Source organism: Syngnathus acus, chromosome 23, assembly GCF_901709675.1.
Source record: "Syngnathus acus chromosome 23, fSynAcu1.2, whole genome shotgun sequence".
NCBI classification, from domain to species: domain Eukaryota; kingdom Metazoa; phylum Chordata; class Actinopteri; order Syngnathiformes; family Syngnathidae; genus Syngnathus; species Syngnathus acus.
This window is the reverse complement of record NC_051107.1, coordinates 284,317-297,488: the sequence shown is the minus strand read 5'-3', so window position 1 is coordinate 297,488 and position 13,172 is coordinate 284,317. Positions and strand designations below refer to the sequence as shown.

Sequence of the window (13,172 nt, the reverse complement as noted above, 5' to 3'; positions counted from 1 at the left end):
TTACTTAAAAGTTAGTTCTTCAAAATTAACTATTGTTAAATTGGTAAAGGGGAATTTGTTGGTTGAACCAGTCAACCTCCAGTCCCGTTCCAAATTTCACCAGAAGATGGTGCCAAAGTCAGATTGACCTCACATAGTAAATTAATAGTTTAAAAAGTCATCGATTAGATGAAGACTTGTTCTGAAGCACAGCAACACACAATTTTGGATTATGTTATATTACCGTAATTTTCGGACTAAAAGCCGCTCCGGAATATAGGTCGCATTAGCCATAAAATGCACAATAACGTGAAAAAAAACGTATATAAGTCGGTCCGGAGTATAAGTCACATTTTGGGGGGAAATCTATTCGACAAAATCCAACACCAAGAACAGACATGAACGAGCAACAACAGGCTAAACGATAGGTATGCTAACGTGACAAACACAAACGAAGAGCTGAGAACGGGCCTGACGTAACATTCAGAGTTATTAAAAAAAAAATTTACATAAATAACACGTTTATAAAACCATCTGTGTCACTCCAATTCATTAAATCCATCGATCGTCCTTTGTCAACAATGGGTGCGCGCCGCTGACGGCGCTTGCACTTCAAAATATTCCACAGGCTCATATAACGATATATAAATTAGATATCAAATAACTATTATATAAGCAATAATATTATCAAACCATCTGTGCACTCTAAATCATTAAATCCATCGATCAAATTCCTCGTCCTTTGTCAACAACGCCGCGCGTGCGCCCTGACGTCAGCCTCGTCGTTATTCCACAGATCTAGTATATAACTACTATATTGTAGCGTTAACAAAGTACAAGGAAAGACGTGGGTTTGGTAAACGGCTCTTTATTTAACAAAACAAACTTCCAGGCGTGTGGCGGCGTGGACTTCCAGCCACGGAGGTGGAAGAGAGATCTATAGAATAGGACCGGGCGTGCGTAAAAGCCATGACCGAGCCCCATCCATCGTCCCCGGACAGCCACCCGGCTGAGCGCCAGCCCCCGACTTCTATCCACGGAGGTGAAAGAGAGCTCCGTAGAGTAGGACCGGGCGTGCGTAAAAGCCATAATAGTTTTTCAAATCTTCTGTGTCACTCCAAATCCTTAAATCCTTCAAACTCTTCGTCCTCCGTGTCACTTAGAAACAAAGCCGCTAATGATGCCGGTAGTACGTGGGGCCCTTCGTCATCTTCGTCATCCCGTGATCAACCTTTGTCCTTTTTGTAAACAACCGCCACGCCGCGCCGCCACTTGAAATTCAAATTACAGTAATCCCTTGCTACATCGCGGTTCGTTTATCGCGGTTTCACTTTTTATTTATTTTTTTAAATTTTTGAAAAAATTCACATATAAGTCGCTCCTCATTATAAATCGCCCCCCCCCCCCAAACTATGAAAAAAAACGCGATTTATAGTCCGGAAATTACGGTATTTTGTTTTGCTATAATATACTTTGAAACTGCTTTAATATTTTAATTTGCTAACTAGGGGAGCCCAAGCTCATCTTAGGCGATGAGAATGAGACATGTTAATCACAGTTAGAGTAAGCTGCAATATACTTTATTTTATTCTGCTTTGCAATATTGTATAGTTAGTAGCAACTTGAGCAGCATCATAGCACTGATGTTTCATTTACAGATGAATGTATTAAGAGTTGAGTAAGGACAAGGGGTTGACAGTGATACCGTGGGTGGAAGACTGCAATCCCACGCTTGAGCTTGACCTAGAGCTTGTCAAAATACGTTTTGAAGCTGCTTGAGTGTTGTAATCTGCTAACTAAGAGAATCCACGATCATAGTTATGATTACCGTGATTTCCCATGCATAATGCGCAAAATGTAACTAATTTATTGTCCTAAAATCTGGGGTGCGCATTATGCATGGGTACAACAATTTTTGAAGAAAATCTCCCTCGAAATAAAACTTGAAATCACCTTTCTTCTTGTTTGTTGTCAATCGCGCATCGCATTCAGCCATCCTGCCCAACACACTTAGTCAGTAAAATTCATAATTGACGACATCGTTTGATGCGATGATGCAATCCTTGATGGTGTGTTATTGTCAAATATTGTTTGTTTTTTAATCTCCATCGCAGACCGGATATCATACGGAGGCCGCCATGACAGTATGCGCAGAACGGATGCGCAAGACACGTCAATCGCGCATCGCATTCAGCCATCCTGCCCAACACACTTAGTCAGTAAAATTCATAATTGACGACACATCGTTTGGTGCGATGGTGCAAACCTTGATGGTGTGTTATTGTCAAATATTGTTTGTTTTTTAATCTCCATCGCAAACCGGATATCATACGGAGGCCGCCATGACAGATGCGCAGAACGGATGCGCAAGACACGTCAGCTATATAAAGAGCGAGAGTTCAGTTTTCTTCCTATTAGTTTCAATTCACAGTTTAATTAGCAGTTTCAATCAGCAAATAACAAAATGCGTATTACAGGTAATATTTTATTTCACAAGACTTTGCCTTGTTCCTTTCTTCTCTGCTGTTCACTTCAAACACGCTCCATACGAACACAGTGCTCTCGTATCAGACGCTTGCTCGATCACCTGCTCGTTTGCTGTCACAATGTACCCTACACAAATCCGAAACATTTCTTCGCTATCGAGTTTGCTAGCGCATGCGCAGTGATACTGACCGGCAGAATAACATCCGGTTGTTCCCGAAGATGATCTTTTTTCTGAAATAATTTTACATTTACGGACTTAAGTAAGAGTCAAAATTTGGGTGCGTATTATACATGGGTGCAGGCTTTTTTCCAGCATCGACATGCCATTTTTAGGGTGCGTATTATGCACGGGGGCGTATTTCACATGGAAAATCACGGTATGTGTTAAATTGACTATTGTGAAAGTATGTGTTATTATTGTCACGATGTTTAATCAGTATCAAACATGTATGTTATCTTGATGTTCCATTTACACATGAATGTATAAATGTGAGCGAAGACAAGGAGGCGGAAAGGGTTAATGGTGATACTAAGTGGTGGTGAGATCCCACACATGAGAGTGACCTCGGTCACGTTCATCCAGTTGAAGCCTAAACAAAATGCTGTTTGACGGAACACAAGTCAGAGAAAAAAACATTTGCAAATGTCACGTTGACGGACAGTTGACAAGATTTGGGAGTGGGAAACAGGATGAAGCATCCCTGAGAAAATTGTTACTTCCATGAGAACATGGTCACCTCATCTGGTTGAATCCAGTTGAGACCGACCAAGATGCAGGTGCAGTCTATTCTGGAAGCATTTGGGTCATCTGTGGCCAATGTATGACGTCATGGAAAAAAACTGGTACGTGACCAAGCTGGCATAGTACCCACGAACTGAACTGGTATAAAAGGTTCGTTCGGACAAAGAGCGGCGCTCTCGCTCTCGCAGGCTACTGCCCGTGGGTCGAGAACGCCGATTAGAAAAAGATAGTTTTCATCCTTTCTGATTAACCCAAGGTCTCTTAGGATGAATTTATACCAGGGGTGCCCAAAATTGTTTGGGTGACCCCAAACTTTTGAACGGTAGTGTAAATATTATTATAATAAAATATTATGAATTAAATATTATAAATTATATCTTATATTTGTATAATGAATCAGGTGTGTTGCAGGGGGGATACATCTAAAACAGGCTGGATTGGCGCCCTTGAGGACCGGAGTTTGTGACCCCTGCTCTAACCCTTTTTTACTATATTTTTGAGTTTTCAATCGAGAGGACTTCGAGACTGAATAATCTTTGCTCTATTGAGTGGTGAGTGGAAATTATTGTTAGTTGAAACTTCTAATTCTTTTTCTTGCTTATTCATTAAATTTCTACTTTATAATCATTTGATTTCGATTAATGATTATTTTGATCTTTTATGCTTTAAATCTCTTTTGTTTCTCTATTATAGTCATACTGTAAACCGTTCAGTTCTTTTTTAAATGAAGACAGCTTTAATCCTTGACACCAGGGTGTGTCAGAATCTGGTTTGAAACAGTTAACTTGAGCTCAGCTAGTGTGGGTGCACGCTAGTGTAAATAAACGAGTTCCTGCGGTCTTAACAAAGACAGCTAAATCTATTCCGAGCGATTAACAAAAGCCCCAATCATTATAGGAAAGAAGAGCCGCTGAAACGGCCGCGATCAATTTGATCCGGGTCTTGAAAAGAAATTACTCAACACCTCTTTGCTTTAAAAGGGACTGGCGTCCGGAAATGACGGAATTAATCCAACAATAGATTAGTTACCTGAACAGCGGTTAGACTCGGAACGAATCTTCTTTCCGTACCGGCTTAAATCAATTCTCGTCTCCCCAACATACTGCGTTAGTGCAGAGGGGCTAAAATACAGCATTTTACCCTTTAAACGGAGAGCCGGTCACTTACATCAGATAAGTGCACGATTGACAGCATGCTTTAGCAAGCAAATACCTCAGTATTAAGCCTATCTATCTTTATCTACATAGAGGTTAAGGTTACCTGTGTTATTTGAACGATAAATATATTTATGACCTCAGCTAATTCGAATTGTATAGACGAGATTGAGAATTTAATTGTATTTTGTGTTCCACAGAAACCTTACAGTGCCAGCAAATTCAGACCCTTTTTACCTAACTCTTGAAAACTAAAAATACCTGGGATTGAATGTGTGGAGTCCGAAAAGACACAAATATGTCCAAAACTGTAACTGTCCAAAAAGAAAACCTGGTCTGAATCTTGCTCATATGGAACAAACAAGCCATGTTTTAACCAGACATAATGCATCATACCAGCAAATATTTTTCAACATCTCCGTCTCAAAAAACAAACAAACCACAGCACAGCATTGTGAACAACATAGACCAGGATATGTTGTGCCGCTGAGCCAATAGGAGCACATGACAATAAAAATGACTAGCCACTCCTTTTTCTTTGTCATATCTGTTATGTACAAAATACAATTGTTGGAATAATTGGATGGTCGGCCTGACCAAGGGCCTCATCATTTAAGAGTTGGAGTCCCTTGGTTCAACGAAGCTAGCTCCAGAGAATTCCTTTAACTCCCTTCCTTTCTTATCTCACTAGCTATAAGCAGAGCTCCCTCACACCTGAAAAAGTTCTGTTTAGTTCAAAGGAACTTCTTTCTCTTTTAATCAACTCTGTAGCTTTTATCTATGGATTGTTGTTGATCGAGACTGTCTTTGAGTGTTACAGAAAAGACATATCTGTTGAAGTAGTTGCATATAAATTGTTAGGGTTTACAGATTATCTTGATCGTATGATTATGTTGGAATGTAGACTAGAATTATTAACTTTGTTTAAACCTTTTACCTTTCCTTGACTCTGAAAAGTTTAACCATTGGGTTGTTGAAACTTTCCAAATGGTGTGGAAACATTCTTGCTTAGTTAGTCATCTAAAATGCTCCACTAGTTCCTGTTTCCACGACCTTGTAAAACAATGAGCTGGGCCCCTCCGCACTGATTAACCAGTTGCTGAGGTGACCTCCATCCTGTCCAATCTCACCCCCACCCTGTTTCTCTCAATAAAAATGCTCTTGCAAGAGGCCTGAGTCAGACCTCATTCGATCATCGCTGTACGCACAGCGACGAATGACTCCATTTGCAAATGCTTAAAAAGGGCATACTGTCTCCCGTTTGGTTCTTGCAAAAATAAGTTAGAGTGAGCACCACTCTAACATAAGTTATCCCATATTTACTCAATATTAGTATTGTGTGAAACTTAGGGCAACCTAAAACATCAAAAAGAGGAGAACGCAGAGTAAGAACTCAGAATTAGTGGAGGACTTTAACTGAGCCTTCGCCGTAATTCTCATCGCGAGTAAAACGAATACTGGTTGTCTTCTCCCCTATTTTTCAGTGTGTGAATTAATGTCTGATGGTATTTAGACCCGACAACGATATTGTGCTTCCCCCTCGCCAATATACAAGGTTTTTTTAATATCCCCAACCAGCCCACAATATCATGATAATCATCCTAATGTGAGGTTCACATCGCAATAATACCTTTACATTATGATCAGGCTACCGCAACAGTGTGCAATGAACGGGTAATGTGTCTTACAGCGGGAACATCACGGTCCATTATGGCTCGAAGGACTTCCATCCATTGAGTCATCACCGTATTGTTGATCAGCTGGAGAGGAAGCGAGTTCTGCGGATTAAAGATTAGCATCAATATCATCAGCATTCACTCATTCATAGAAGGATTTACCGTATTTTCCGGACTATAAATTGCGTTTTTTTTCATAGTTTGGGTGGGGGGGGGGCGACTTATACTGAGGAGCGACTTATATGTGAATTTTACTACCGGCATCATTAGCGGCCTTGTTTGTAAGTGACACGGAGGACGAAGAGTTTGGAGGATTTAATGATTTGGAGTGACACAGAAGGTTTGAAAAACTATTATGGCTTTTACGCACGCCCGGTCCTACTCTACGGAGCTCTCTCTCACCTCCATGGATGGAAGTCGGGGGCCGGCGCTCGGCCGGGTGGCTGTCCGGGGACGGTGGATGGCTTTTACGCACGCCCGGTCCTATTCTATGGAGCTCTTTTCCACCTCCGTGGCTGGAAGTGCCACCTCCGGGGAGGGAAGTCCACGCCGCCACACGCCTGGAAGTCCACGCCGGTGCTTGGGGCCGTGTGGCGGTGAACTATTTATGTTATAGTTATTTGATATATTTTATTTCGTGTAGCAACTTGTATATGTTTTTATCATTACAGTTCAGTAGTTGTTGGCTCGTTGAACTCTTGTTTTGTTAAATAAAGAGCCGTTTACCAAATCCACGTCTTTCCTTGTACTTTGTTAATGCTACAATATAGTTATATACTAGATTTGTGGAATAACGACGAGGCTGACGTCAGGGCGCACGCGCGGCGTTGTTGACAAAGGACGAGGAATTTGATTGATGGATTTAATTATTTGGAGTGACACAGATGCTTTGATAATATTATTGCTGGTATAATAGTTATTTGATATACAATTTACATCTCGTTATATGGGCCTGTGGAATATTTTGAAGTGCAAGCGCCGTCAGCAGCGCGCACCCGGTCGGCATTGTTGACATAAAGGACGATCGATGGATTTAATGATTTGGAGTGACAGATGGTTTGATAATATTATTGCTTATATAATAGTTATTTGATATATAATTTATATATCGTTATATGGACCTGTGGAATATTTTGAAGTGCAACCGCCGTCAGCAGCGCGCATTGTTGACATAAAGGACGATCGATGGATTTAATGAATAGGAGTGACACAGATGGTTTTGTAAACGTGTTATTTATGTAATAGTTATTTGAATAACTCTGAATGTTACATCAGGCCCGTTCTCAGCTCTTCGTTTGTGTTTATGTCACGTTAGCATACCTATCGTTTAGCCTGTTGTTGCTCGTTCATGTCTGTTCTTGGTGTTGGATTTTGTCGAATAAATTTCCCCCAAAATACGATTTATACTCCGGAGCGACTTATATGTTCTTTTTCCCACGTTATTGTGCATTTTATGGCTAATGCGACCTATATTCCGGAGCGACTTTTAGTCCGAAAAATACGGTACTCATCTTTAAAGTCTCCAATATATAAAGTGGATTTGTGGGTTAAAGTATTTATCGCTAAATTACACCAAAGTTAAAAAAAAAAAAAAGAACAGAAACATATGCTGTAGCATGAAAGGGGCAAAACATACCTGTATGAGGGAATGGAAGATTTTAAGGATCTGTTTTTGAATGAGGACTGAGAAAACTGTGGCATCATTCAGCAACTGGATGATAAGCTGCTGAATCCTCGGCAGAAATATTTGCATGGCTGCAAGCAATGGCTCCCTCTCATCTGCCTTCCTGTACCTGGAGTGCAAACGCATTATGATAAATATTATTAGGAAAAAACAGAATCATCTTTTGTCTTCACACCTCAAAAGAAAATGTTGGCAGCAAAGACATGTCTATTTTCCCAATTACAGATGTGACAGCAGCTCTCAGTTTTGTTTCTTGACGTTTAAAGCAGGGCTGTGGACTCGGTTCGGACTCGGGGACTCGGGGACTCGGACTCGGTCATTTTTGCCGGACTCGGACTCGGTGCTGATTTTGACCGAGTCCACCGAGTCCGACAATAAAAAAAAAAAGAGGCAAGACGCAGCCAGAGAGTGTCAGGTTACAGTCAGCGCGGTAGGAGTTGGAAGAAGCAGTAAAAACTCCACCAAACTCGTCGTAATGACCCGTGATATATGTTATATCCTTACTATTTTCCAGGTTCTTAGATAGCAAGAATAGGTCGGACAACGACGTGAATGATAACTGCTTTATTCCTTACTCACAGTGCGTTCACAGGGCGTACCAGAACAACACAGAATGCCCATCCCACGTCCGGGGTTTTTCTACTACGGAATTTGAGTTAGCCCAAAATACACAACATCTCTTCCCCTCTTACAATGAACGTGCTATATGCATGAACAACATAGTCTTATGCACCTATAACTTGACATCTTCAAGATCTATCAATAACTACCATTAAACAATTATAATATATGGTCCAGACAATTATGACAATAATATTTCCATGAAACCTTAACTTTGGGTGAGGGTGGACTACCTCGAATTATACCGAATTATAGCGAAAAACCGATGTCGTACGGCGTCGTACGGCGTCAACACTATGTTGTTTTCAATAAAAACATGAAGAACTCACGTTTGCGTCTGTCAATTTTAATTTTTATAAAGGATTATTCTCATTTTGGCAGAACGCGGATGAATTTAAAGACATCAAATGAGAATAATCCTTTATAAAAATTAAAATTGACTGACGCAAACGTGAGTTCTTCATGTTTTTATTGAAAACAACATAGTGCTGACGCCGTACGACATGGGTTTTTCGCTTTCCAAATAAGGGGTCGTCACTAATTATTTGTGTTTAGATAAATGTCTGAGCTATAATGGTGTAATTAATGATTAAAACTTGAAAGTATCTGTTTATTGTATTCGTTTATATGTTTAATAAAGACAAAGCCATCACAAAACTGTTGTAATTATTTAGATTTTGATCTAAATTAGCCTTGAATAAAGACTAAGCAGTCACATGAATTAACAGAAAAAATGGACAGCCGGACTCGGACTCATGGTCAAGAGGCCGGACTCGGTGCAAAAATCCGACCGAGTCCACAGCCCTAGTTTAAAGAAACAACCACATTAATTCCAAACTAGTTGGTTGGAATGGGCAGGACACCTGTCACGCTTACTCACTCGTAGGTTTTGACGAGTTGGTAGAGAGCCAGCAGGCTGCCGTACCAGCTGCCACTGTTGTTCGACTGTAAGTACAAATTTATCTTGTCCACTATTGCAGTCCAACGTCCTGGGAAGTCGTGTTTGATGATCATTCGAAGACACATCGTCAGCTGGGCGCTGCATACAATGTAATGAGTGAGTGAAGTTATTACTGGCATAAGGTCAGATAGATGTAATACGGATTCTGATTAATAAAATGATGGTTTTTATATCACAAACAAACAGTGGTTATATCTATAATAGACATCGTGTCCCAATAAGTGGCCGGTGTTTCATCTACTCAAAAAACATATACACAATAGATAGATACATTATTAACCCCGTGATGGAAATAAAATATATTTGCCTTCTTCTCAAATTATTAAAACATTCTTAAATGCTTTTAAATGTTGTAATTATAAAAAGTAATTTGCAAAGCACAAAAAGTTGATAGGGAAAATTCCATACACGAACATGTCAAATTTAAAACTGAGTTGACAGGAAACTTTGCTAATTGCTTTTAAGTAGGGAGATGCGAATAGATGTACCGTATGGTGTCAGGACATCGGATGACGCCCTCCACAATGTGGTTTCGTATCTGTTGGCGGTCGTTTTCATGAATATTGAAAGGGAAGGCAACCTTTCCCAGAGATGGCTCCCTGTCCTGCCAATACCGGCCAATCATGTTCTTCAGATAGATAGCCGCTGAACACAAAAATAAACAACAACAAAAGTGTCAGAATGATAAAGACCAAGATTGTTAAGAAGAAAAATCCCACTAAATCTCTGATAACTGTAAAAAGTCTGACACCCACGTTTCAAATTTGGCCTCAGAAAAGGAACGTTAAAGGTGCAAATCTTGAATAATTGTTGCTAAAATGCTAACAGTTGTCATGCTAACATTTAAGAAAATAGCATATTTCTGAGTACAGAAAACACAATGATAAAGAATTTTGGATTTATCTTTGTGCTCGTGGCAAGAGAAAACTGTGAAAAAGAATAGAGCTAACTAAGCATGTTAATGCTTGTTCTGCTAACATTTAACATTACAGTTAGTTGAGTGAAGAACGCGCTGAGACATACAGACAACAATTTTACATTTTCCTCTGTGGTTGTGTACTATTTCTAACTAGAATGCATTTTCTAGTATACTATCTCTAACTAGCATACAGTTTCTGTAAACACTGTATTTGAATGGTGAAAAGCTGAAGCTGAACTTAAATGCTGTAGAATTAATGATGAAATGGGAAATACTTAAAAACGTTTGAATCTGTCAAGAAATGTCTTAATGGTTAGAGAATAGATCAAATATGTCCTGATTTGAGGATTTTATATTTAAAATTTGAGGATTTCGAGGAATCGGAATATTTCCCAAGATATCCTGTATGAGCTCAGCATTTTAAAGTTGGAATAGTTTGAATCAGACAAGAAACAAGGACGTTGGCAGTCAAATTCTCTTAATTTTATTTCAATACAGTAGAGGAAAACAACACCTTTTTGAATGGCCTTTTACTGTGAATCAACATTTTAATTAGCCATGGTAAAAAAACAATAACAAAATCTGCAAGATATCCAATGATCTCAACACCATACCTGCCTGCCGAACTGGAAACTCCACCTGCTCTGATGCAATGATCTGAAGCAGAGTTGGTGCAAAGTTGATGATCTTGTAGGACTGAAACACACCAGAGCAGGGTTAGAGTTAAACAACCAAAAATGAAATGAACACACATTCATTTATGAAAGAAAAACATAATGGCCACCAAAATAACTTCAACCTAACAAATGTAAAATGATATAATTGTGTGTCATTATTTATTGACAAAAGTCCAATGTGTGACTACAGTTCAGCCCTCCATCCATTCATTTTCTATACCGCTTGTCCCCACGGGGGTCGCGGGCGTGCTGGAGCATAAGGCTGCTCTGATAATCCCAGCAGTCATCAGGCAGTAGGTGGGGTACACCCTGAACCGGTTGCCAGCCGATCACAGGGCATACAGAGATGAACAACCACCCGCACTCACACCTAGGGGCAATTTGTGCTCAATTGGCCTACCAAGCATATTTTTGGGATGTGGGAGGAAACTGGAGTGCTCGGAGAAAACCCACGCGGGTACAGGGAAAACATGCAGGGAGGGCCAGAGGTGGAATTGAACCGGCACCCTCCTAACTGTGAGGTGGACGTGCTAACCAGTGCACCACTGAGCCGCCCCCAGTTCAGCCCTTCCAAATCAAAATTGCTAACTACAGTATATTAGCTTTATTGCTAGCTATTGAATGAAATAAACAAAGCCACTCAGTGCTTTGCACATATTTATGTAATTTCTTTTATGAAAAACAAGTGATTCTAGTCTCATGTTGCACATAGTTTTAATTAAATGTTAGAGTGGGATTTTCAAAAGGGCTCTAGCACTTATTGGAAATGTTTGATTAAAAACACCAGAAAATAGGAACTTTTTCTATGTCAATGTCCTTAAAACAGAAAGGCAATTTGTTTGCTTTCACAGAGTACCAAGGAAATAAAAAAAATAATCTGAAATTTGACTGAAGATTTAGATTTGCAATGGTTAATTGAAAACTATTAGATTATCAAAGTTTATCGATTACTTTCTTTGAGGCCTTGTCAAATACAAATTGTCAATACTGACGGGATTTCAGCCTCTCATCCGAAAATAATATGTACAGTCTTAACGTCAAGCTTGCCCAAATTGTCTGCTTAATTGAAAATGATTCCAGAGAATAAATCCACCATCGTAGGAAGGGGATGCTTCCTCCAACTGTGGTCCCTTTTCTTTGCTTAGTTGTGGGGGTTTGGATCAGCGGATGTCGCTAATCTGTCACCTGTGGGCCTTTGGGTAGCTTCTTCGTGAAAGATCTCTGCACGCCCCTGCCCCTAACCATGATGGTCAAACAGTACCCTCTCACAATTACAAGTAGAGAACCGACGTCTTTGGCACCCACCTGATTGAGTTCATCTTCAGCCGCTCTTCTCAGATTAGGATCGATAGTCCCTCTCAGAGCTTGAATTATCCTGTTGGGATCCATTACTCCAATTCACGTGTCCCTCTAAATGCACTACATGCAAATAACATTAACACTGCTCACTTATTTTTTAAGGCCGTTGTGGACGCACATGAATGACGCCCGGGCGGTGACTGAATTTGACACAAAATCAAAAATTAAATATTTATTTTGGTGAGGACCACTGCTGACAGTGAAAGTGGCTCTCAAGCGGAAGAATTATCGGTCAGTTTTCAAATTCCATCAATCTTTTAAAACGAAGACTGCCGCTGAGCAGCGGCTGGAGGGCGTAAACGTAAACTAAATGAGAACACTTTACGACACTTTACGGCATCTTTCATGAGTAGTTCTGGGTGATTGCTGCCACCTTGAGTCTTAAAGTGGTTACTGCCAGAACTCATTCTTTGGTTAGGAATGGCATTCCCCTCCCTTTGTTTTCACCTCGTGACAAAATGTTTTTGTTTTTATTCATATTTATTGAATTTTAGATAATTCACAGGTATTCAACAACAGAGAACAACGAGAGTAAAAGAGAAAGCCTGAAAGATTGGCCTTTTGCACCACAGAACTGCGGTGTTAAAAGAAAAAGTCTTGCACATTGGAAATTAATTTACCTCAAAAACTAAAACTACATTACGCCAATGGGCGAATTTAGACTTTTGAATCGGTGAAATGAAAATTTCCCAAATACTATAGCCTTGCTCCAAATGCAAAAGTGCACTGGTGATTAGCACAACTTTCAAAGTTTCTACGCAAGTTAATTTCACAATTTAAGTGAGAGATATTTTCCAATGAAAACTCCAGTATCTGGAAATTAGGAAGGAGGAACACTCTCAAAATTTACATCATACCTTCGTGGTCGTTACGCACATATTTTCTTTGTTTGTTTTGAATGAAAATGCAAGCA

The 13,172-nt window shown here is 39.9% G+C and overlaps 1 protein-coding gene across 2 annotated transcripts in view; it reads right to left on the bottom strand.

The window, feature by feature from the left end:
* Positions 1-12,568, bottom strand: part of ipo8 (importin 8) — a 31,849-nt gene extending 19,281 nt beyond the window's left edge. The window contains exons 1-6 of one of the 2 annotated variants that reach the window (XM_037243084.1): positions 12,206-12,568; positions 10,838-10,919; positions 9,793-9,949; positions 9,224-9,382; positions 7,675-7,831; positions 6,015-6,140 (exon numbers count right to left, since the gene is read on the bottom strand). In XM_037243084.1, the coding sequence (XP_037098979.1) occupies positions 6,015-6,140; positions 7,675-7,831; positions 9,224-9,382; positions 9,793-9,949; positions 10,838-10,919; positions 12,206-12,289 (765 nt within the window). In that variant the 5' untranslated portion in view covers positions 12,290-12,568. The remainder of the gene's footprint in view (positions 1-6,014; positions 6,141-7,674; positions 7,832-9,223; positions 9,383-9,792; positions 9,950-10,837; positions 10,920-12,205) is intronic. The other variant, XM_037243085.1, reaches the window with a different exon arrangement.
* Between the last annotated feature and the right edge of the window lie 604 nt (positions 12,569-13,172).